The sequence below is a fragment of the Crocodylus siamensis genome, chromosome 1, assembly GCF_052110815.1.
Source record: "Crocodylus siamensis isolate JL-2025a chromosome 1, ASM5211081v1, whole genome shotgun sequence".
NCBI lineage: Eukaryota > Metazoa > Chordata > Crocodylia > Crocodylidae > Crocodylus > Crocodylus siamensis.
The window spans coordinates 363,667,904-363,694,477 of NC_143395.1; the positions used below are offsets into that span (position 1 = coordinate 363,667,904).

Here is a 26,574-nt window from a genome sequence, read left to right on the forward strand (position 1 = left end):
TGAAGGGCAAACATTCTGCTCTGACATGTACTAGGCATCAGTTGTCAAGGGATCAAGAACCAGAGACAATTTGGGCAATAAAAGACTTTGGAGTAGGGAGCAAGAAATCAACGTAGAGAGACTAATGGAATGGTTACTCTCATAATTAGAATCAACCTTGGCTACCCTCACGCCTGGTCACTGATGGTCTAGAGCCAAAATCCTTAAGCTGTAAGAGCAGTTCAGTCCAGCTGTGCTCTGGAAGCATTTGCTGAACTTCAGGTGAAGCCTGCCTCCTAGTCTCCCTACCCCCTTGCAGCCTGTTTGGGACTCTATACTACAGGCTGCATGCACAAGAAATGTACTAGCAGCAATCCCCCAGCTTTGGGGGATCACCTGAGTGTGTGGCTCAAGCTGTTGAATTAATATTACTAGCAAGTTTAAAATTTTAAAACATCTGATCCTCCATTTTATTTCTCAGCTTTTGTTATCCTCTGACACAACACAACTTTTCTAGTAATCCATAGAGTCCTAAAGCCAAAGGAAGGTAGATACAAAAATAAGATGTGATACAAAAGAAAGCAAAAAAGGCACAGCTCAGTTTGGGGGCTTTTTTTGTAAAATCATCTTTGTGTTTGTAGAAGAAATTCATAAAGTGCGTTTGTCTGAAGTTTTTAATAATTATACTCTTCTTTTCAAGATTACAGATAGAAGAATCTTCTAAACCTGTAAGACTATCGCAGCAACTGGACAAAGCTGTAACAACCAATTATAAACCTGTGGCTAATCATCAGTATAATGTAAGTTACCTTTTAATCTGTTTCCATACTATTGTTCATCACTCTGATCTCCTGGGAATTTAGATGCTCTATAAAATTACTTTCCTGTATAGTACCAGGATGTCTGGGGCCTTTTCTCATACAGCACATCTCTCCTTTTGAAAATCTTATTTTTATGGTATCAGGATTCAGCCCTTATTTTGATTTTTGGCTGTCTTCCTTTTTGCTCGAGTCCAATGCCAATCTGGCAACTGCTGTCTGCTGATTCTGACTTTGTTCCATTGCAGAGAGGGTATCAGAGTTTTCCTTCCCATCTCTCCTTCTACCATTTCTTCCTGCTGTTTTTATTTCTTCCTTCCTTCCTGTAGCTTGTGTGAAATTTTATTTCAGTGTCTTCATGTGTCATTTTTGCACCATTAGATGCTTCAGTACACTTTTTGGGTAATACAAAATAATATTGGGCAGATGTGAAAAGCTAGAGAAGACTTGAATCTCCAACAATTTGCAGCAAGTGTTGTAAAAGAAGGAAAACAACTGATAGATCTTTGTAGCAGTACACTTTCGTAGTACATATATTCTGCATCAATAAATCTGACCATATTAGACTCACGTTGCAGTTCAAGATCATTTGGTGGGAATACAAGATATGATGTCGCACTAAAAGATCCTCTTTGTATGTGTGCACATATAATAAGCAATGTTCCTGTTGAGTACAAGAAATATTATTAAATCACGTTAAGTATTAGTCATTGTATTAGTCATTTACTCTTTTGTACTTTTTATTAACGTTTTATTTACATAAAACAAATGACAGTACCTTGTATGATAACGCATTATTCCAGAATACAGTCCAACATAATTTATTTTTCCAGAACACAAAATAATCATTCCATTCTCATAGGATGGTGATTTTAAAGTAGCTATTGTTCAAAGCCTGATCTTTGCACAGCTCTCTGTATCAGAATAACTATTCCAGACATATGGGGCTGGTTTTACTAATCAAATTTAATCAGCCCTACCTCCTTTTGTGGATACATTTATATATTGGTATGTAGGTACTTCGTTTTTATGGTTTATTCTCTCTCATCCCTCCCACAAAAAAAAGTTGTATGGGTGCAAGTGCATCAACATAAAACAGGATTGTAGCACTTTAATTATGCAAGTACAGTGAGTTTACAGTCCCACAGATTTTAATTATAGACTAAAACTGCCACCCTAGTGATGCTACAGATTTTAACAGACTAGTAATAGTTTCAGGGAATAACATTGTGACCCATTATGTCACCAAACAGAAACATGCTTGTAATGTGGGAGTGCCCTCACTATAAAATTGTTAGTAGTTACACAGTTCTTTGTGTTAATGGAAATGTCCAGATGATGTACTTATCCAATAAGGTTGGTCGTAGAAATTTTGATTAAAAAGTCTCCTAGGACAAATCACCTAAATCATGTCACCCTGTAGAGCCAGTACATGATTGTTTTCTACAGTATCTTTCCTAGCCTTTTGTCACCTAAATTTAATGTCCCAAGTGATGGGAGACTTGGAATACTATTCTACAGTCTTTTTTAGGGCTCTCAGTTTATCCTGTTTTTTTTCAGACTGAAATTATTTTCTTAATCTCATCCCATTATTCCCAGCTACAGCTTATGGCTATTTAAAGGGATACTAACTCAGGGGAGGAAAAATAAAGTATGAATCTGTGTGAGGTGGAGCAATCATCTACTATGAAAGAGGGAGCCTCAGGAAGGATAGAGAGGAAAGGGGGAAAAAAACATACAAAATTAAAGGGGTGCAACTGCTAAGAAGGAATGTGTTAAGTAGGGCTAGATATAGGTCTTTTATTTCTCCTCTACAGTTTACCTCATTATGGGAAGTGGAGGTAAGGGAGCAGAGTTGTGGGGAGACCTTCACCATATGTATGTTTGTAAATGGTGTGCTTGTCCAGTGTTATAATACTCACATTCTTATAGCTTTTTGTTTGTTAGCTTTTATAACACAGCCATAAAATCCTTTGGGCCCAGCTGGACTGAGCTTATATCACTTTCAGTTTAATAATAACAAAGCAAATACACAGAGTAATATATGGGTGATTCTGAAGGTAGTATAACTTCTTAGAGTAGATTAACGATGTTGTTGGTTTAAAGTACAACATTGTCCAACTATTTCCAACTATGCTTGCTTAGAATTATACAATCCTAACATGGGGATGAATGTATGGACATCAAATCACAGCCATTGCCTACTATTTTCAATTTCCCATATCTTCTGAACCCAATCGTGTAGATACTTTTGTCTGTGTAGTCCACAATGGTCTAATCAGTAACTAGACTTGTAGTGTTGTTTGTCAAATGCTTTTATACGTTAATATTTCAATCAGAAAGTTGCCTAAAAATATAATATGTTGATGTGAAGTTTGGGCACTTAAGCTGAGATTGTAGTGTTTAAGTTACTGTCTGCCACAATAGGCTAAACAAATTTGTCTGTTTATAGACTCATGAAGTATAAAGTAAGAGTAGAAGGGACCACAAGAGGTCATCTAGTCCAACGTCCCTACCTGAGGCGATATCGTCCCTATTAAAACCATCATATACAGTCCATTTTCTAACCCAGGGTTGAACAAAATGGTGCATCTGGCCAGTGGTGAGACTCCATTTCCCAGCAGCCCCTGCCTGTGTCGTTGTGGCCAGTTTTCATGGAAACCCTGGGAGGAACGGGTCCTTAACAGTGTGGGCCAGGATTTCCATGGAGACCGGCCCAAGCGGTGCTAGCAGGGTGCAGGGCTGGGCAGGGAGCTGCTCCAGAGCTGGGGCTGGGATTTTACAGCAGTGACAGCATGGTCCGGAGTTGGGGCAGAGCTGCAATCTGCTGCCGTGCCCCTGGCCAATCCCTGCCTGGGGCATGCAGGCAGCAGATGGTGGCTCTGCCTTGGTTCTGGACCATGCCATCATCACCGCAAAATCTCAGCCCCAGAGCAGCTTAGAAATGATGATAATGGTAGAGTGTGCAGTGTGCTTTCCCTACTACAAGTGTCCTAATCCTGTCCCAGGCCCTTCCCCAGGAGACAGGCTACTATTCCAAAAGTTAGGAAAACTTCTTGTCTTTACACACACACACACACACACACACACACACACACACACACACACACACACACACACACACACACACACACACACACACACACACACACACACACACACACACACACACACACACACACACACACACACACACACACACACACACCCCTAGTCACAATCTAGCCCTAGATATTTTGATTCAATAAACTTTACCACTTGTGAAGAAACTTTGCAACCATAGTCATTAATAAGGTGCACAGTATTCTGTGATTTTTGTTTTTGCTGGCTTCTGCGGACTAACAAACCCTTTGTTTAAGTCATTGTAAAAACTTACAGTCAAGGTTGGAAAGTAGCAAATAATTTCATGGGAGGGAATTAATTTAATTAGAAAATGGTAGTAGTTGTGATGGTTTTTAAAAGCATGGGAGGGACCAATGGCTGTGTTGTCACTTATCAGTTGACCCTTGCATAGATCCTGCATATGTAGACATCCATTGTTCCTCAGGGTTATTGGGATAATTTTCTGTGAAGCTCCATGACTCAAGCCAATGAGGTCCTTTACCATTTTTCCAAGATTGTAGCTTCCATGTATACTGTCTTCACTTTGTTTCCTGTGTTCATGGCTGTTTGCCCACCATGACAAGATCTAGGGTGCTGCTTTCTCCCTCACCAGTCAGTTCCTCCCCTTTGATAACTTTTTCCTCTTTTAAATAGCTGCAGGCCATGCCAGTCATCCACCCCCCTTCCCTTCTGACTGCTCTTACTGCTGCTGTCTCCCCTGGAGATCTCTTCTCTGACCTTTTGATAGGATGTCCTCGCTTACCAGCTGAACAGTTTCCACTTTTGCCTTGCCCAGAGCTTGTCACTTCTAGTCTTATGTCCTTTACATATGCCCACAAAATTCCTCCACCTTGACTGATCCATTTTGTTTGCGTTTAAATTTAGGATTTTCTGATGTTCTCCCCCCCCATCTTTGCCTTCAGCACCACTTGGAGATGCACCAATACTATGCTAACAGTGAAAGAAAGCGTTCTGTGTAGACTGGGCTCATACTTTTATCACTGTGCCACCTCAGACCTGCTTACTGCACACAGTGGTTGAAATATCAGAAGCTGCAGGGTGCACCGTGTAGGTTAGCACTCATACTGTTGCTGAAACAGTGGAAAATTGTTCAGAAAAAATGAATGTACATAAGGTATTACTTCAACTTGCAGTGATAGTTCCCTTCAGCAATAGTCTTGCTGATCCTAGGAATACTAAATAGACCAAGAAGGCCATTTTGAGTGAACAGTGAATATCATAGATAAATTAACTTGCTTTTATTTATTTAGTTGAGTTGCTTGTTTGCAAGCAGAACAGATAATGTTGGAAGCAGCTCACTGAGTACAGAATAGTTTTTCATTTTTAAAGGAACTTTTGAAAAGAATACAGAACTTTAAAAATATTCTTTCGAGCACTTTTATTTCAAACATCTTAGTTTCACCTATCATCTTTTTTTTATCGCTTTTGTATTAACCATCTGCCAAAGATGTATAATACATGTTTTTGTATTAATGATGTCTTCAAAAAAAGGAATCTTGGCAACCTTTGAGTAAGCCTAGCAACATATTGTGAAGGTAAACAAAGAAAAATTGATTTTGTATAAAGGATTTCAGGGAATAAACCAGCAACTTTGCCTACAGCTCATGCTAAAACTATGCTTCTGTGCTGCCAAACGATATTTTAGTGATTAAAAAAAATTAGCTTTTTAAATATAAAGCTGGTCCCATTTAATTTACATTGGAGGTATCTTGCATCATATTATTTTCATAAACTGATTCAGTTCTGTGACCCAAGATAGCTCGTGGAAAAAAATTAAAGTGAAGCATGTTAAGTTCATGCATTCACATAACAGTGTAGAAAGTGTAGCAGTAATGTTGTTTCCAAAAGTAGCAGCATTTGCAGCTTTCAGTACTCCTAGACAGCAACAGGAGCTGTTTTGAAACTGGAGATATTAAAACATTACTAATTAACCTAGGACAGGAAATCAATTACAAATTCAGTGAAATAACAGACTCTTTGGTATGTGATAGTTCATTGCTAGTTCAGTTAGTTTGACTGTGTGGTTTTTTTCTAGGAATTGGTAGTGATAGTCATTTTTGTGTGAAGTGGTATATGGATTAATGGACTATGCATATAGAGTATTCTAAAATTCATTTGCGTAGAGAACACTAACATTCCTCTTTGATTCAGCTAATCAAGTGAAAGACTAATAAGCCTATAAAATGCAGCAGAAAAATGAGAATGTTGACCATTACAGTTTAGGCATCAATAAGAAACTGGAATGTTGACCATTACAGTTTAGGCATTAATAAGAAAAATATACCCTTTTCATAACCTTTTGCAGGAAAATAAAATACAGATATAGCAGGATTTGCAGTCCTTTAATATATTAGTCCTATAAAAGACTAAAAGCAATGGATATAATTTTAAGAATCTCATAATAATGTGGTACGTTTTCATTTGTTTTCTTCCACTATGTAGAAAGTATTCATTTTGGAAATTGAGCTTTTTGGCCATTATTAATATTATCATCTTGTCTCTCCCTGTGAACAAGTTCAATCACTAAACAGATTTCCAGAAAATTCATTTGAACGGGTACAAATGATGCTGCAGAGCATTCTCACAGATTGCCTTGAGACTCCCAGTAGCTTTTCAATTATGCTCGGTCTTGCACAGAATGAACGACATGAATTCTTGTTCTGGTTTGCAGAAAAATGGATGTTTATTTTTCCCCTTCACATTAGCTTGCCCTTCTATCTGAGAGATGGTTCGTTTTTGCTTTTATTTAAAAGAGGCTTAATATTCCTGAAAAGTTAGCAAGAAAAAAAGCACGTTCTGCTGTTGTAGTAATCTTGTAGCAGCTGACCGGCCACCTTGTGTCCCTAAACTTTCCACCATTGCATTTTTTAATTATTAAAAGTCACCGACCAGGCCAAAGTTAATAGACTTTTTTCACTGAAGAGAGAGCTCAAAGGTCTGTAGGACTCCAGGACCCAAAGTCAAGAGTTACACTGCAAGATGCAGCTTCCTTTGTCCGCTCTGTTTGTGACTTAGTAGAAGTGTTTGCTCTGACCGTAGTAAAGCTTGGATAATCCCTCCTGCTCCTAACAAAATGTAGAAAGTGCTCTCACTTCAAATATAGGTGTGTCTGCTTGTCAAAGTTAACATTGTTCTCAGTTTTGTTGTCCTGTCTATCGATGTTTCATGTGTAATGGATTCCTCTACTAAAATGACAAGACATTTAATTATCTGCTACCAGCCTTGATGTGTACTAAGAGTTTGCATTTGGCTCCCCATTTGAATCAGTGTGGACCTTACTACTCCAGGCATTTGCTTTTGAAGAGTTGCTTGGTTTACAGCTGAACATCACTGAATTGCATCCCTGGAGATGCTTTTCATAAGCATTGAGCTGAATAAGTTAATGCCACTGCCCTCCTTCATCCTGCTGTCAGAAACCAATTGCATCTGGACTGCATCCGAGTTTCATTTCAGCATCCTTGTTAATTCTTCTGAGACCAAAAAAGGTGACAGTTGAAGAGGCAGGAATGCAAGACACCTTTCTCAGAATTGGTTCGGTGGTGTCTAATTCAGCTGAGAAAATGCCTTTTAAGAGAAAGATATTGTCCTTGAGCCCCTGTATAATATATCATAGTTTTTAAACTTCCCTCATCTTATATGCAGCCACTACAGAAAAATTACATTCCCAAGCTACTTTGCAGGTTCTGAGGTACCTCTAGGTTCAATTGTAAAATGAATGTTTGCCGGGCCAGTTATAAAAAAAAATATTTACTTCAATTGCCCTGGCAAACTTTCATAGCATCCTCAGTACATTGTTGTGAATAGTCATTGTCCACCTTCCCACCACTGAACCTCCCAGTGAATAGGAAAGGGTCAGTCTCTAATTAGCTTAGTTTTTTTCCATTGCATTTAAGCACAAGTGACCAAATGACATTGGCAAATTTTCAGCTCCCTCTGGCATCATTAATCACCAGTGCTTAGCCATCCAAAGGCTGACCTTTAATATCAGAGAAATACCATTTTCCAGGTAAGAGAAACTACGCATTTTCAGTTATTATTTTATTGTCGAGAAGAATCGTGCTGTCTAGCAAGGGAACAAATCTCATTCATCCTCTTTGGTGATACTTTTTCCTCCACTTCCTGTTTTCAAAACATACTTAGAAATATGAAACTGAACCTTTGCAGAAAGTGCGCCCTGAAAGACAATTTATGCTTGAATAGAGGAGGTTTGCTCACAGGGTTCTTTGTTTAAAGACTCTCCAGTAAAACAGTTTCCTGTATTATAACATAGACAAAAGATTCTTGCAGAAACAAATCTGGGTAATGGCAGTTCCCAATACGGAGCATAACAAACAATATTAACTTGTATATTTCATAGCAGTATTATATATTGTTGAGATGATAGTTGCTACTGTCTCATTTTTACTTCCTTATTAAAGAGAACTAAAAATGACATATGATTTGTCTTTCATTTTCTTTGCTCATGTTTTGTTGTCATTGCAAGGTAGCATTATGACTTATGTTTGACTTTAGACAAGTCCGTTAATCTTTATCTTGTGAAGATTTCTCTCTTCTCCCTTGGAGTACGAGGATGGTGCTTCCCTACATCAGGCAGATTTTGTTCATTAATGTTTATGGAGCTCTCTGAACTATCCAGATGGGAGGTGTTATCTAAGCAAAGTATTACTATAGCATTTATCATTAGAGTATCTGCCCAGGAAATTGTGAAATCTCCTCCATTAGATACTTTCAAGAAAAGGCTGGACAGGCATTTGTTTGGGGTGATATAGGAACTAGTCTCCTGCATCTGTGCTGGGAGTTGGATTATGTGACCCTTGAAGACCCTTCCAATTCTATGATACTTTGTTTTACAGCTCCACAGTAACAATGGGCACTTCAGAATCAAATGAAAGAGTTCACTAGATCCTAGAGGTGCATCAGTATATCGGAGCCATGTCTGATTGACACTGATAAAAGGAAAATTAACACGATTGGCTTTTTTTGGTCAGTGTAGCTGATAATGTACTGATAAATCAAATATGCCTTCTGGCCGGGGCCCCTGGATGCTACATGCATGCATGCAGCCACTGCATGCACAAAGGCAGTGTGGAAAGCAGCACCCTGCAGGTCAATCTGTGGAGGAGAAGGGTGTGGGGAGGGAAAGGGACATAGGGGTGGGGCAGATTGAGGCTCCCATGGTGAGAGAGGGAGTGGAGCTGGGGCTGAGGGCGCTGCCCAATCAGGCCAGTGAATGTAAACCTGGGGCTGGGGTTGAGAGCAGAATGGAGCTCATCCAGAAGGTGCAGGGGCGCAGTTCCCTGCCACTGCACACACTTCTGGGGGAGCATGGGGGGCATGTGCCCCTCCATATTTTTGTGCAGGGGAAAGGCAGAGATGGGTTGCCTGCTATGGACTTGGGGCTTTCTGCCCTGCTGCCTTTGCCCCAAGGCAGTTCAATTGCCCTCACAGCCATTTTAAGCACCCAGACTCTGATCCCCTGGACAAGCCGCCTGTCGCTGCATCCCACTCCCTGCCCTGGCCCTGGGATCCCATTCACCACCCAGACTGGGCAGTGCCCCCAGCCCCTGCCCCACTCCCTTCCCTTCCTTACCATGGGGGCCTCCATCTGCAGCCCCCACGCCCCCCAGCCACACACACATCTTGCAGGGAGCTGCTCTTAACACTGCCCAGCTGCTCCTGTAAATTGGCTATCGGATCGGTATTGGCTGATATACCTGGTGAATAATAGTCTATTGGTATTTGCCAAGAAAATCTTTATTGGTGCAATCCTACTAGATACATAATGGCGAAGTTCTAACTCAAACAAATCTGGGATAATCCTGCTGGAGCCAGTTCTATTATTTCAGACCTGCACTGGTCTAACTGAGGACAGAATTTGGTTAATAAAGAATATATATGTATTTTTTAAATGCCTCCTTTTCACTTTGTAGGTAGAGATAAAGGAAATGTATAGTAGGTCTTTATCCCCATCAGAATGCAGAAAATCAGTGATAGAGTTAGTAATTCGTGCTCTGAAGCAACAAGGGCCACCAAGCCAACTGAATGAATATGCATCAGTTGCCTGTCAAAAATGGAGATAAAATCTGTGTAAAGCAGAGATGTTAGATGTACAGGTCACAGCCTCTTTATCCAAGCCGCTATAGAGCTGCTGCAAGTTGGGGGGCCCTTTGGCATGTCTGGCTGTGGCTGTTAGCAACAAGCTTGCTGCCACCTCTGAACCATCACTGCACACAAAGACCCCTTCCCACAGATCCTTGACTGACACTGCTGTGGTGGTCACAGCAGCTGCCCCCATGCCCTGGGCTGGACCTGGCTTGTAAGGAGTCTGGACCTGGCATGTCCAGATCCAGCCCAGAGCCCCAAATAAGTTAGATGCTCCTGTAAAGAAACATTCAGATCAGATCAGTGTCTCCTACTTCTAAAATACTTTGGCTTCATTGTTTACTTATTTTCAATATTGCTCTTATGGAACAATGATCTTTTCCTCTAATCTCTCAAATTTTAGATCAAAAATGCCCTTTTTAAAGAAATACGAATTAGACATGGTTCTAGTAAATAAACACCCCAAACTTGTATGTCCTCTGGATGGGATCTGACCTCTGAAGTGTGCAGCAGTGCTTAGTCGCTCAGACAATTAAAGGTCTGATCATTCTTAACACATTCTTAACACTCTGCTGACTTTGCTTTGCTGTCCAGTCACTCCAAAATACTGTGAAAGCTTTAAATTAGACAGTGAGTAGTGTGTGTTGCTCAGGATACTAGTAACAAAAACAGAAGACAGTATCATGCATTTTCCTGCATTCTTTATCATACACTTTATTCAACAAAAGACCAACCTTTCCCATGAAGCATGAGCACAAGTAGTACAAAGATGATTACTTATCACCTAAGCAATGCAGATGGTGCTGTGTAATCTGGACTCAGTTGCAAGATTTTCTTCTGAAACAGTTACAACCTGCAAACAATAGTCAGTTTCCTTCTGGGGTCTGTCAGACACAGATGGGCTCCCAGGGCCGCTCAGGTTCACTGGAGCACCGATTCGGTCCAGCCTCCCCCTCCGCGGGGCAGGGGGAAGAGCCTCACTTCCAACACAGAGGGGTCACACAGGTTGGGGAGGTAGCCGCTTCGCCTGAACACCGGCAGTGGGACCACTGGCCCGCTAAGGGCCCTCCCCGACGCGACCGCAGGCACCACATCGATCAGGAGAGAGAAAAGGAGAAGGCGGGGGGGAGGTAACCACCTCACCTGAACACCGGCGGCGGACCACTGACCCGCGAGGAGCCCTCCCCAAAGGTTTGCCGGGCCCGGAAGTCCGTAACACTGTTAAATGTTCAGTGTTGGGAATTTTGAGCCCTCTTGATGCTTGTGACACTGGTTAAAGGAATAAATTTATGACAAATTGTTTGGCCTTGTATGTGTTTTTCCTATGTAACAAATGTCTATTGTATTAATAGGTCCCTATTTTGTCCTGTAGTTAAAAAAATTAAAGGATCTGTGTTTGGTTCTTTTATACCTAATTTAAACAGCCCTGAGTCTTATTGGAGGACTATGCCTAATTTTATCATGCTTGCTGTCTTCTAAAATAAATTCTGTGGGAGACTATGACAGCAGTGCTAACTACTAACTAGAACAAAACTGAAGCCACAGTATGGTCTTAGAGGATTATAAGGTGTTGGAAAGCCCTAATAACTCTTCGATATTAGCAAGAGGTCCTAGTTTTTTGATGGTTAGACTTTCAGCAGAGTGTACTGGATACAGATGTTTCAGGATACTATTATATAAAGTAAAATAAAAATCTGTCCATTTTTCTCTCACTCTGTGGAATCCAGCTGTTCTACTGTAGGTCTTAGCAAATCAAATGATATTGGGTAACCTGCTGCATATCATGGTTCAGTTTGCTATGTTTAAGATTTCTCAAGTATAAAGATTAAAGGCTTTCAGAATAATTATAACATAAATCTCCAGAATGCATCAGGTAACGACAATAAAGTGAATCTGTTGAGGAGTGTTAAAGGGAAAGTAATTAATTTATGATCATTTTAAAAGGGTTTGATTGCTCAAGAAAGAAAAGCACTGTGTTACTTTCTGGTGTTTACTTAGAGGTTTGTTTGGGGGGTGTTTTTTAAATCTTAAGATCCTGTGCTTAAAAGTGCCCAAAATGTTTTGAATGTGCATCTCTTTAAAATTATTTTTTTAATTAATAGATTGACTATGAAAGGAAGAAGAAAGAAGATGGAAAAAGAGCTCGAGCTGACAAACAGCAAGTGTTGGATATGCTTTTTTCAGCATTTGAAAAACACCAGTATTACAACATTAAAGATTTGGTGGATATAACCAAACAGCCTGTGGTATGTACCCCACAAAAATAGCCCTTTTAACAGATGCGTCTTCCAGGATTGCCATATTGCATGTGTGTTTAATCATATATGGCAAATATATTTTTATTTACTGTATATAAGCTTCAAAACATACCTTCTGCATGTTTTTATTAAATGCATGCAAGTTGACACACACCCCTTTCTTTACTGGACCGGTAGTGAAGTCCTGTTTCTGTAACCAGTAGGTTTTTATGAGGCTAGATAACTAGCTTTGTGCTCAACCCACTCAACATTACTGGCCTTGAGACCACCAAGCTACATCAAGGTGCAGTCAGTGAAGTTATTCTTTATCTATAAAGAGTATAGCTGTCATAATATATGTAATAGTGTCAGATCCTAATACATTTAATATATGTTCTCACCATGGCCCACATCAAGAGTCAGAAATCTTAACCACCCTGCCCCCCCTGCTGAAAAATCATTGAAGATTGCTTTAAAATTAGAAACTTCTCACATGAGATATTTTGGGATCTGACTTCTTATATCCTCAGTTGTGTAGCAGCACATTTGAGAGTACAAATAAAACCTGCAAAGTATACACATGACAATAATTTGGAGGGGTGGAGTTAGATCTCTCATTGAGGGATAACCCTCAGGTAGCCCCAGGTCCCTTACTTGTCTGATTATCAGGGATGCTAGTTTTCTCTGACTTAAAAAAATCCCCAATTTTTGGTGTAAAAACCCCAACAAATCTGCATTTTTCTATGATTTAAATGAAGCACTACTAATATATATAGTGTGGTGTTTCATTTAAATCATGGAAAAATGTGGATTTGGGGTTACTTTTTTCTAACCAAAATTGGTGATTTTTTTTTTTTTTTTAAATCGGAGAAAACCAGGATCACTGCTGATTATATAGTCCACAGTGCACTGTGCTGCCATCAGTCTCTTCTTCTCCCTTTCACAACTAGATGACAGCCCCATTCTGCTTTATATCTTCCAGTGAACTCCAACCAGTTTTGATTGCTTCACATTTGTCAGAGGTGGAGATAAGTCAGTGAATAAGCAGTAATTTAAAAGCTTTCACTTGTTAAATCATTGAAGGTCCTTCCTGAGCAGGTCCCCGCAAGTCATGCTCATTTTACTACCTAGGCTTTTGAAAAAGCACTTCTTTTGCAGTGCCTCAGAAGAATTTTTTTTAACAAAAGCATTCACTGTCTTTATTACATTATCTTATGAGTAAACTGTTCATCTGTGTGGCAGGCGAAAGTGTAAGGACACTGAAACTGAGAAATGGTGTAGGAGGCAGATGAAGGCTGAGATGTGGGGAGGGAATGGGAATTGTATGCTGTTTGCTTAAAAAAAAAAAAAAGATGAAGATTTTACCAGTAAAGTGTTACCTATCACCCTGGTGATGTTATTTGTATGTTGTACCCTTTTTTCAATCTTTTGCTCCCTCATTTTATATTTTCTCTTCCTGGTGCAGGAGCTGTTATCTTCTGTGTTTACAAAGTATCTAGTACAATTTTGGCTCAGTACCAAATGAAATATGTTTCGTCATTTGCATTGTATCCCCCTGAAAGGAATGGTATTCAGTTCATAGGAAGGTGCATCTACACGTGTGGTGTGTGATAACTTTCCATGGTCTCAGAACTATAATCATTGCTTCCAACTGTTACAGTAATGGTAAAAATCTCCTTAAATGTATTTGTCTTTCAACTCAGCACCACATTTCCTCTTCCGTTTGGGGTGTTTCTGTACATTTATCTCAGCTTTCCTGTCAAGTCCTTTCTCCACCGGTTTATTCTGCAGGCTTTATTCAGAATAATAGGGTAGTTATCGCTTCCATTTTAAATTTGTTATTAATGCTTATCATATTTCCTTGTTGATATGCTTGCGATTTCCTTACAAGCCAGTATTAAGGTACACAGCTGATTAAAGCCTCTAGTTTGCTGCTTTTCTCTTTGTTCACCCAATATCCAAGGTAGCGATAACTTTAAAATGTTCTCTCAACACATTGCCTCTCACATATAGATATATATAGCTATTATAATATGAAGTTCCCAACTGAGTTTCCTTTAAATTCTTCTCCAGTATGCATTTTCTAAATGGAAACAATTCTATTAGCAGCTATCCTTTGTTTCCGGCCTTTTAGCCAATTTTTTTCCAGTGTGCCAATTTTCCCAGCGCCTGTAGAACTTAATCTCTGGTGTAACACATAATTTTTTTCCAAAAATGTAGTATCTGTTCCTAATGCACACTGTTGCTCCATTGTTGCCAGAGCAGCTGGACTCTATATAAAAAAAAAAAAAAAAAAAAATACCAACAGGTTGTGTGGGCAGGCTGTCCCATTGCTGTAAGGAGGTTGGCTGTTAATTAATCTCTGCCTAAGTGTTCACTGCTTGATTTTTCTAAAATAGCTTCTAAGATTTTCTTGGCATGTAATTTTTCCACTAGGTTTCTAAATGCTGTAGTTATTTTCAGTATTGACTGAAATGTTTTGCGGCTGTTGTTTTGCCTTTCTGCTGTGTTACAATTAATCTATTGATTCCTACCTTCCTGGCTGTTAATTTTTAAAATGCACTTGGCTTAGAAGAATCAAAATTGTAGTTAATCAAATAGCATATAAATGCTAGTATTTTCATTTTGGATTTTAAATAGCATCCTCCTGATACTGTTGAAGAATAAATTGGTAAGTTGCTTCTGAAGTTGCCTTCATGTTTCTTCTACATTTGAAGAAGCGGGCGTAAAATGTTTCTTCTAAGGCTGGTGGCACAGTGGAGCACTGCCGTGATGGTGGGGACACAGGGGGTGGAGAGGAGGACAGGGCACCATGGCTGTCCTTGCCCCCCACCCCCTTACTCCTTGCAGGTGATGGCAGTGGCGATACAGCGAGGGGGGAGCAGGATCGGGACACTGCATGGGGGAACGAGGCCACCAGCTCTGACCTTGGTCCGCCCCTTCCCCCTTCTGTCATCGCTGTCTGCAGGGCCCAATGTGGGACAGTGTGGCGGTGGGGGGAGGAGTGGGCCTGGGCCCAAGGGGTAGGGAGGAGGCTTGCTCCTTCCCTCCCCCAGCCGCTGCTGAGTTGGGGAGGGCCCACTGCCCCCCCCCCCCCCCGCCCCCAACTGCTGCAGTGGACTGGTTTGGTTTTTTTTTCATAGACATTAGGGCTGGAAGGGACCTCGGGAGATCATTGAGTCCAGCCCCCTGCCCAAAGTGCAGGAAGTCAGCTGGGGTCATAGGATCCCAGCAAGATAAGCATCCAATTTACTCTTGAAGGTGTTCAATGTAGGTGCTTGAACCACCTCCGCTGGCAGACTGTTCCAGACCTTGGGGGCTCGGACAGTAAAGAAATTCTTCCTTATGTCCAGCCTGAAACGGTCTTGCAGGAGTTTGTGACCGTTCGACCTCGTCATCCCTTGGGGTGCTCTGGTGAACAGACATTCCCCCAGATCCTGGTGGTCACCCCTGATAAACTTATAGGTGGCCATCCAATCACCCCTGAGCCTACGCTTTTCCAGGCTAAAGAGTCCCATGTCTCTCAGCCTGTCATCGTAAGATCTGTTTTCCTGACCTCTGATCATGCGCGTGGCTCTCCTCTGGACTCTCTCAAGCTTCTCCACATCCTTTTTGAATTGTGGGGCCCAAAACTGGACGCAGTACTCCAGCTGCAGCCTCACCAAGGCCGAGTACAAGGGGAGAATGACGTCCCGGGATTTGCTCGAGAAGCATCTATGGATGCACGCCAGCGTTTTGGTCGCTTTACTAGCCGCAGCATCGCATTGCAGGCTTATGTTCATCTTGTGGTCAATGATGACCCCCAAGTCTCTTTCTTCTGTAGTGCTAACCAACGTAGCACTGCCGAGCCTATAAGGGTGCTGCAGGTTTTTCCTCCCAAGGTGGAGAACCTTGCATTTTTCGGTGTTAAACACCATGAGGTTCTCACCTGCCCATTTGCTGAGCTTGTCCAGGTCAGCCTGGATCACCCGCCTATCTTCTGGCGTGGATGCTTTGCCCCAAAGTTTGGTGTCATTGGCGAACTTGGCCAGTCCACTCCTGACTCCAGTGTCCACATCATTAATGAAGATGTTGAACAGGATGGGTCCCAGGACAGAGCCTTGAGGGACCCCACTGGTCACAGGGCACCATGATGAGTGACTCCCGCGGCTTGGGCCTCCTGCCTCGCCTTGGGCCCGGTCCCACTCCTCCCCCACTCCCTCTCCTGCCCCCACTGGATCCGAGCCCACTCCTCCCATTCCCCTGCTACTGTGGTGGGCCGCCTTCTGGGGCTCCATGCCCACACGCTGTCCCCCACATCATTCCTGATGGGCAGTTGGTGTGTGTGTATATGTATTCGTATATGTGTGTATATACTAGTGGTGTTTCATTTTAATCACAGAAAAATATGGATTTTAGGTTACTTTTTATCCAAAAATTGGGGATTTTTTTAATCAAAAATAAAAACTTTAAATACAGTAGCAGATTATTTGAACATTTTTAATTTAATCACAAGTGCTCATATGCAGGCAGAAACAAAATCTATTATCCTTTTAATTAGAAGAGACTGGGAACGTCTGTTAATTCTAACCAGATTCTAAGAATGAAGTGTTTCAGCATCAATGAAAGGGTACAGACTAGGGATGTAAATATTGTTTAAAAAAATATTTGTTTAACCTCTAATTATATCAGTTAAACGATTAACCAATACCACAGCAGCTCCAATGCAGCGGCTTCTGGGAGCTGCTCCCAGTTCCTGGGGTCCTGTGACTACGTAGAGGGGACAGGCCCAGTCGCACAACACAGCCCACTGAAGGCCTGTGATGGGAGGGAGGGAGCACCTGTGAATTGCTTAATTGACAAGGCATTAGGCTGCTGGCAGTTTACCTCTTAGCCTGTGGGTACTAGTCCCCCTTGTCCCTCACCTCCTGGCTCCTCCCTCCCTCCTGCCTTTCTTCCTGGGGCACCACCTGGCTTCCCTTCCCTGCCTGACTGTGCCAGCCCCAAGCTAAAGGTTAACACGTAGACTAACTGGCTATTACTGTGTTTATTGGTTAAACAATTAATTGTTTAACCTTTCACATCCCTAGTACAGTCGAGAAGGACTTTTTGACAGGTGATGTAGTTGACTAAGTGGGAGTAAAATGTTATCCACCATTTGTCTGCTACCTAGTTGGAACTTTCCTTTTGCTCAAGCAGTTTTAAAATGAATAGTTTATACTTGGTGAAGCAGTGCCAGTGAGTTCATTGTCACCCTTTCTAATAGTTCAGTATCTAGCTATGGAGCCTTATGTTTACTTTTAGCTTCAACAGTTTCAAAGCATTCTCTTCAAAAAGAATAAATACTCATAAAAGTTGTCACGAGTCTCTGATCACACACAACTATTCCAGACTAAAAAGAGGAAAAAAGCCCTGAACAAACCAACAAAATCGCGACTTGTGCTGATAATAAGATATGGGAGTTCTTGGTGCAGATTAGTGTATTTTCTAAGCTTATTTGCATGCAGCATGTCCAAGCTTTTGTCTAACCTAATAATGTAATTGTTGCAATGGAATATAGATAATGCGGGAGGTCTTGGTCTCAGCAGGAACAGTGATATCTTAGCCAAAATCATAAAAATCTAGAGCTGGAAGGGGGACCACAAGAGATTGTCCACTTCACCCTTCTGTTCTGAGGCAGGATATGCAGCCTGTCAACGACAGATATTTACTTCAAGACCTTCAGTGACAGAGATACCACAATCTCACAAAAGAGTGTGAGATCCTTACATTTAGAAATTTTGACCTGATCTCTAACCTAAATCTCTCTTTCTGCAAATTAAACCAGTCACTTCTTGTTCTAACCTCGATGGACAACAATGAAGAAACGATCACTGTAATCTTTACACAAATGTTTTATGTACTTGAGGAGTGTTGTTATATTATAGTCTCTCCTCTTTTCTAAACTAAACAACTTCAGTTCTTCCAACCTTTTGTCATAGGATATGCTTCCTGTAGCTCTTATCATTGTTGCTCTCATCTGAATTCTCTTCAGTTTTTAACATCATTCTTCTTAAAAGTATGCCACTGAAAAATAGCCACACCACTCCAGCTAAGGCCTCACCAAGAAGAGCAGAATAATTACCTCCCGTGTCCCTCTCTTAATACATTCCAGAAAAATATTTGCCCTTTTTGCAATAACATCAAATTACTGATTTGTATTTACTTTGTGATCTGTGTTAAATCCCCTATCCTTTTCAGATGGGTGGCTGCCTAGCCAGTTCCCCATTTTGTGTTTGTGGTTTTCCATGAATACTCTGTATTTGGACTTGTCTTTACTGAATCCTATTTTACTGATTTCACACTTTGTCTCCATTTTAAATAGATCATTTTGAATTGTAATCCCATCCTTCAAAGTGCTTGCAGCCTTTCCCAGCTTGCTGCCATCCACAAATGTTATAAATACATTCTTTCTTCCATTGTCCAAGATGTTATTGAAAGTCTTGAATAGTGTTAGCTCCCAGACCAAGCCACTGCAGGGCCACCCTTCCCCCTTGATATGTTATCCTAGTTTGACAGCAAACTACTAACAACTATTCTTTTAGGTACAGCTTATCAGCCAGTTGTGTACCCAATTTATGGTAATTTAAAGTAGGCCATGTTTACCTTGCTTTTTAGAATGCCACGGGGAGGGCTATATGAGAAGCCTTCCTAAATTTAAGACGTATCGCTACTTCCTTTATATTCACTAAGCTAGCTACTCTGTCAAAGAAAGCAATTAGATTGGTTTGATGTGGTTTGTTCTTGACATATCTGTCTGCTTATTTCTTATCACCTTGTCAGCTAAATGCTCATTATAAATTGATTAATTGCTTATTTTTGTATCTTTCCCGTATCAAAGACAGGCTGACTGCCTAGAATTTCCTAGGTCCTCCTTTCTTTTTCTTCTTCTTTTTTTAAGAGGATTATTTTGTTTTCCCTTTCCCAGTCCTCTAGGTCCTTGCTTATCCTCCATACTTCTGCTAGGATAATTGCTAGTGATAATCGCTTCAGCAATATAAGGTACTTGGTGGTAGTGCTGATCAGAACTTTTCCAACAAAAGGTTGAGCCAAAAGTTACATCAGTCCATAGCATGAGGTGGTCCTCCAATGCTGCTTAGAAAAATAGGGAACTTAACATGCACACCTTGCTGAAACCTGGAAATAAAATAAACCTGTGCATTCCTTTCCACCTTCATGTCACCTACAGCCCTATTGCTATTCTTTCCCCACATACCATATGCCCCAGGTAAGATGTGCACCTTGTTTTGGGGAAAGCAGAATGAAGAAAAAATATTCTTCCAGAGCCATGACTATATAGAGCAAAGCCAGAACCTAATTTTCAATTAATACACTTTCCCTTTCCTGCTCAGTCAAAAGCTGAAATTGTAGCTGCTGCTGAAGATTGGGCTCCATTTAATAGATCTATCATTTTGAAAATAATTAAAAACAGTTTGCAGGACTGTGAAATAGGAAGAAGGAGACTAGGACTACCCAGCAGACAAAATTGCAGGGAGAAAGGTTAGCTTGATTACCAGAACATCGAAACCAGCAAAAAGAAGAACCACTCTGTGCAATGAAAACCAATGAGCCATTAAGTAAACTGACTTACTCAGCTGCCTGAATTAAAATACTATTGCTGCTGCAGAGGAATTGATGTTAAACTTTTGGTGGAAAAGGAATGCAGGCTGTTTCTGTTGTAGGCAGAAAATCTGCTTTCATGCTTTAAGGCATGCACCCCAAGTTTGGAAGGCTATTTGCTGGAGAAAGGATGCATGTGGTATGCAAGTAAGAGAAGTTGCTTAGATATGTCCTTTTAAAACCCTTTGAAAATGTAGTTTTAAACACCAGTGGAAATTTGCATCATCTTGGGAATGGGTGGTTCTTTCCTTACTTCACAGAAGTTGCTACCTTCCTGTGATAGAAAGAATACTTCCCATTTAATCCACTTACATTTTGAATGTTGTCTTTAAAGTTGTTTCAACATGGATTTCAAAGTGTAATTAAATAACTTTTTAAAAATAGGTTTGATTTAGGTTATGGGTAGTGGGAAGGTTGGGATTTTATGAATCATTTTAGGTAGTATTGCATCCCTACTCCATTTAAAGTTTCTTTTGATTAAAATAAAACATGGTGCACTGGTGAGACCTCACTTAGAATATTGTGTATAGTTCTACTCACTTTTGTACAGAAAAGATGACTAAACTGTAACAGGTTCAGAGGTTGACTCATTTTGCTTTACTTGGCTAAAATTGAGAGGGAGTATGATTATTTTTTTCTAAAATCATTGCAGGAGCTGAAGTAAATGCCAGGGATAGCTATTTAAGTTAAAGGAGAGTACTGATACAAGATTGGATGGATATAAATTAGTCAGAATTAAACTTAAGACTAAGATACAGGACAAAGTTTGTAGCCATCAGAGGAGTGATGATCTGGAGCTGCTGTCTGAAAAAGGGGTGTTTGTACATGCGCTCTGGGAGTGGGGGGGGAAGGGAGAAAGGGACAGTGCTTTAATTTGAGTAGCTCTCAGAGCTGCTCTAATTACAGCTCCCAGAGTGTCACGTGTATCAATGTCCCCATGCTGAAAAATGGCAGCAGGGGCACTTTAACTAAAGCTCATTGAATGATTAATTGAGTCTCAGTGATGAATCAAATCTGTTCCAACGCACTGTTGGAGCAGCCTCGCTGCATATGTATAGGCTCCCCATTAGTGGAGGCAAGGAATCTAAATGGTTTCAAGATGGAGCTTATTAAGTTCACAGAAGAGGCACCACTCCTGAGCCACTTTAAAGTGGAAAGTTGTTTGTGCATGTATGCACGAGGGTTGAAAACAAAGGTTTATTCCTGAGTGCACCTGCATTAGTGTACTTTAACAGAGTTCCTGTTAATGTGTCCTCAGCGTGGGCGTATTTTTGAAAATACACAGTGGAGTATCAGTCCTGCTTTTAGCAAAAATTATATGCAGATATTGTTGCACATCCTAGAATTATATTTGCATGCTAACTCAGAGAGCTGCAAAGTCTATCTGATATGCAATATTGCATGGGGATGTTAGATTAAATAATGTGGCTTTTTAGAGAGACTAATCTGTTGCTGCCACCTGCTGGGGCTAATGCCATATGCGTTTAAAAGTCACACTGGCTATGAACAGGCCTTCGTTTATTTCTAAGAAATTTTCACAACTAGAAATCTTTGAGAGAGAGGGAGCATACAGGCAGTCAATCTACAACCACCCTTCCCTTCTGGGGAAGATATGGGCAATAGTGGAAGTCCCCAGTTTGGGAAAGAGGCAGGGAGTAGGAGCAGCTGCCCTCCTGCCTTCCCCTCTCTGCCTATCCCATCCCCAACCAGACCAGGAAGGGAGTGTACAAGTGTTAATTCTTACAAGGGAGTTTCTCTCATTGTGGGTGGAGTGGGATTTAGTAGTAATCCAGTGTAAACACTACCTAAATCTTTAATCTTGTCTAATATAAAAAAAAACAACAGCTGTCTTAGAAAGAAACTTTGTTATCCTTATTCAGATCTATAAGAGGCCCCATGCTAGTATTTTTATCTTTGCAGCTGGCCTTTCAGAAATAAGATAATCCTGATATAAAATGACCCCCCCAGTAATTAGATTCTGTGCATGTAAAATGTATAAATTTGTATTTAAAAATTATAATCTAATTTTCATAAGTTTGCCTTGAATTTGTCCTCTTCCTACTACTACAGCGGAGAAAGGAAATCTGGGAGTCAGGTGTCCCCTTAGCCCTCTGCATCCCCAATTTCTTTCCCCTGCAGCCCCTTCCTCCTTCCCACCCCTGTTACTTTTCAGGCCCTGCTGTCCTTGAAGACATGGAAGTGAAGGGAAAAAATTGAAAACACAGTTTGAAATAAACATGCCTGTAGTAATTTGCACTTGGGTAAATGACTGAATTACCTATAGACTTAATTTCTCTAGAATTGATGAATTTACCTTTTTTGAAACTGCTGCAGGTTTTAGATGGGTACTTCATACACACATTTTTAAGCAGCACTTTTATACCTACTTATGTATAGCACAAATTATGCGTGATATTAGTGCAAAGCCAAAAGGCTTATAATTTACCATGTAGTTCATTGAGCTGTAAAATGAGCAGAGTCGATAGCATTTCAAGCCATGGTGACTCCATAGCTCAGCACTGCTCAGTATGTGTGTGTACTCTAAATCAGTGGTTCTCTACCTTTTTTGTACCAGGACCCATTTGTAGACTGTTGATGGTCAGTTCAAACCCAGTAAATAGTTTAAGTAGAAAACAGCACCCTGGCCATGGCAGTGCCCTCACTCCTGACCTGCTGCCTCCCGCCCCCAGACCATAGCTCCCCAGTGTGTGGGGAAGGGGGTGGGAGTATATGGGAAATGAGCAGGCCCCAAGCTGCCCCTTACAGGCTGGAACTTCCCTAGTCTGCAAGGGAAAACCCAGTTTCCCACATTTTTCTCCTTTAAAGGAGAATCTGTTTTTAAAGTTTGTTCATGACCCTGTCATATAGTCTTGCGAGCCACAGGTTGAGTAACACTGCTCTAGATTCCCTCCACAAAGGAACCAGGTGCTAATTAATGCCTCCCTGCCCCCTCTCATGACCAGGGATCCTGGTTTTCAGTGATAAAAAAAAATTGCAAATTCTTTGATAAAAAATTGTAAAACCCCAAAATCCACGATTAAAATTAAAGGCCCCCCGCAGCTCCCCCTGGCCCTGCTGGTGCCCCTCACTTCCTCCCACAGCCTCCCCAGTCCTGCTAGTGCCCCCCTTTGCCCCCCACAACAGGCCCCCTGCCTCCTTACCCTGCTGGAGGGGGCCCCCAGCTGTCAGGGCTATGGGACCAGGAACCCAGGTCCACAGCTCCCTGCCCCCAACAGAAGGCAGCTGCAGCAGGAGCATGGAGCTGCCTCCCCTGCTGCTGCCTGCCTGCTACTGGCTTGGGCAGGGGTGGGGCTTGCTCCCAGCAGCCACACACACTCCCGAGGAGCAAGGAGGACCTGTGCCCCCAGATCTAAATGAGGGGGCAGGCTGTGGGCTTGGGCTCCCTCCCTGCTTCTCTCCCACGGGTCTGCTATGGCCCCGCAAGCAAGGCCTGGCATGGCTGGGAACAGCAGGGCCACGTGGGGATCTCCTAGTGGCTGCTTGCTGCATGCTGCCCCAGCGATGCACCTTCTGCACACGGGACTGTACTGAGGGAAGTGGTGCAGGGCTCTGCCACTCAGAGCAGCAGGAGGCATGGCAGAGGGGGCAAGGAGGTCCCGGCATGGCCCCGCTGTTCCCAGCTGTGCCAGGTCTTGCCTGTAGAGCTACAGTGGCCCCGTGGGAGGGAAACAAGGTGGAAGCTCGAGCCTGTAGCCTGCCCCCCATACAGATCTGGGAGCATGGGTCCCCCTTCTTCCTTCGAGTGAACAACACTGAGTGCCTGGCTGGCTCCACATCTCCCTGTTCCCGGCTGAAGCTTCCATATGCGGCTTCCCTTAAGGTCTTCTAGAGCTGCTTCAGTTTCACCTGCCCCTGGCTGGGCACTCCATGTGTTCCCCCAACACCTCCCCACTTGCAGCCAGAGTGCCCGGCTGGGGACACATGAAACCTAAGCGGCTTTAGAAGCCCTTAAGGAAAGCTGCGCATGAAGATGCTAACCAGGCACTCCACGTATTTCCCCAACACCTCCCCACTCCCTCAGCCCCCTGAAAGCCCCACTTACGAGTTCACAGGCTGCAGGAGGGAAGTGAGCCTGACCTAGGCCTTGTGACTCACTAAAAGCCACAGCTTCCACTCTTCGCCCTCTGCCTCTCCCTCTCCCTGCCCCTTCAAGCAGGGTTGGGGCTTTCCTGCTCTTTTTACAAACCGCTCTAGCAGTCTGAAACACAGCCAGCCTACAGAGCTCTTTGCAAAAAGGGGAAATCTGTGGGTTTCTCTGCTAAAAGAGAAAATCTGCATTTTTCTCTGATAAAACCAGGAAATCTGTGGTTTTCTCCATTTTCCCATGGGAAACAGAAAACCCTGATCCTTGCTCATGACTGCAAGTGGACATTCTTGTCACAAGTCCTAGGATCCTCCAAATATTTATATGCAGATAAGATGCAGGGAGCAAACCAGGAAAGCCAAGGCTGCAACTGAACTCCAACTAGCTTCAAGCATCAAGGACAACAAAAAGTCCTTTTTCAGATATGTGGGGAGCCAGAGGAAAAGCAAGGGCAATGATGGACCCCTGCTAAACCAGATGGGGCAACTGACAACTGATGCCCAGGAAAAAGCCAACCTATTAAATAGGTACTTTGTGTCGGTCTTTCATCAGTCCCATGGGACGCCCATGCCTGCTATGGGACAGGGAGATCCGGGTGAGGGGGATCCCCTACCCTCCATAAATGCTGACCTCGTGAAGGAACACCTTGAGAAGCTGGATACCTTCAAGTCAGCCGGCCCTGACAATTTACACCCCACGGTACTCGAGCTGGCGAGCGTCATAGCCCAGCCCCCTGGCACAGAACTTTGAAAACTCCTGGCGCTCTGGTGTAGTGCCCGAAGACTGGAAGAAGGCCAGTGTGGTGCCGATCTTCAAGAAAGGGAGGAAAGTGGATCCGGCTAACTACAGGCCCATTAGCCTGACTTCTATCCTGGGGAAGATCTTGGAAAAGTTTATTAAGGAGGCCATCCTTGATGGACTGGCCCAGGCTAACAGTCTAAGGGATAGCCAGCACGGGTTTGTTGCGGGTAGGTCTTGTCTGACCCATCTCATTTCCTTCTATGACCAGGTGACCTATCACCTGGACAAGGGAGAAGAGATTGATGTCATATATCTTGACTTCAAAAAAGCTTTTGATCTGGTATCCCATGATCACCTCTTGGCCAAACTGCCCAGTTGTGGCCTTGGCTCCACCACGATCCGCTGGCTGGGAAATTGGCTCTGTGGTCAGACCCAGAGGGTTGTAATCTATGGCAGTCACTCATCGTGGTGCCCTGTGACCAGTGGGGTCCCTCAAGGCTCTTCATTAATGATGTGGACATTGGAGTCAGGAGTGGACTGGCCAAGTTCGCCCATGACACCAAACTTTGGGGCAAAGCATCCAAACCAGAAGATAAGCGGGTGATCCATGCTGACCTGGACAAGCTCAGCAAATGGGCAGATGAGAACCTGATGGTGTTTAACATCGAAAAATGCAAGGTTCTCCACCTTGGGAGGAAAAACCTGCAGCTTCCTTATAGGCTCGGCAGTGCTATGTTGCATAGCAGTACAGAAGAAAGAAACTTGGGGGTCATCATTGACCACAAGATGAACATGAGCCTGCAATGCAATGCTGTGGCTAGTAAAGGGACCAAAACGCTGGCTTGCATCCATAGATGCTTCTCGAGCAAATCTCGGGACGTCATTCTTCCCTTGTACTCGGCCTTGGTGAGGCCGCAGCTGGAGTACTGCGTCCAGTTTTGTGCCCCACAATTCAAAAAGGATGTGGAGAAGCTTGAGAGAGTCCAGAGGAGAGCCACGTGCATGATCAGAGGTCAGGAAAACAGATCTTACGATGACAGGCTGAGAGCCATGGGACTCTTTAGCCTGGAAAAGCGCAGGCTCGGGTGATCTGATGGCCACCTATAAGTTTATCAGGGGTGACCACCAGGATCTGGGGGAACGTCTGTTCACCAGAGCGCCCCAAGGGATGACGAGGTCGAACGGTCACAAACTCCTGCAAAACCGTTTCAGGCTGGACATAAGGAAGAATTTCTTTACTGTCCGAGCCCCCAAGGTCTGGAACAGTCTGCCAACGGAGGTGGTTCAAGCACCTACATTGAACACCTTCAAGAGTAAATTGGATGCTTATCTTGCTGGGATCCTATAACCCCAGCTGACTTCCTGCCCTTTGGGCAGGGGGCTGGACTCGATGATGTCCCGAGGTCCCTTCCAGCCCTAATGTCTATGAAATCTATGAAATCCTGGTCCAACATCACCTCAAGGAGGGCAGGGTCACACTAATCATATGCAACAGGGCAAGAGAGGGGATGACAGAGATTCTGGGTGAACTGTTTGGGGCCCCATTTCGTGATGTTTGCCAGACATTTAAGGCTGGTGAAGAAACAGGATTAATTGAAAATGGGAAAGAAAGGCACAGCTCAGCTGTGAGAATGAAGAGGGAGTTGAAATATAGTCAGTGTAGTGGCTCACTGTGACTTGCAAAAGAGTTGGTGCCAAGGGGGACTAAGTACAATAGGCACTACTTACTCAGATGGGCTGCACTAATCTATCTTTGTAGTAGGTTTGCCCCATAGGCCCTGTTTTTTGCTTTCATGTTCAGTATTGACTACATGTAATCAATCATCTTTGT

The 26,574-nt window shown here is 42.6% G+C and overlaps 1 protein-coding gene across 1 annotated transcript in view; it reads left to right on the plus strand.

Annotated features, from left to right (window-relative positions):
* The window catches only part of GTF2F2 (general transcription factor IIF subunit 2), a 157,926-nt gene that overhangs the window by 126,980 nt on the left and 4,372 nt on the right, over positions 1-26,574 (plus strand). The window contains exons 7-8 of the mRNA XM_090025513.1: positions 680-779; positions 12,125-12,268. Coding sequence (XP_089881639.1) covers positions 680-779; positions 12,125-12,268 — 244 coding nt within the window. The remainder of the gene's footprint in view (positions 1-679; positions 780-12,124; positions 12,269-26,574) is intronic.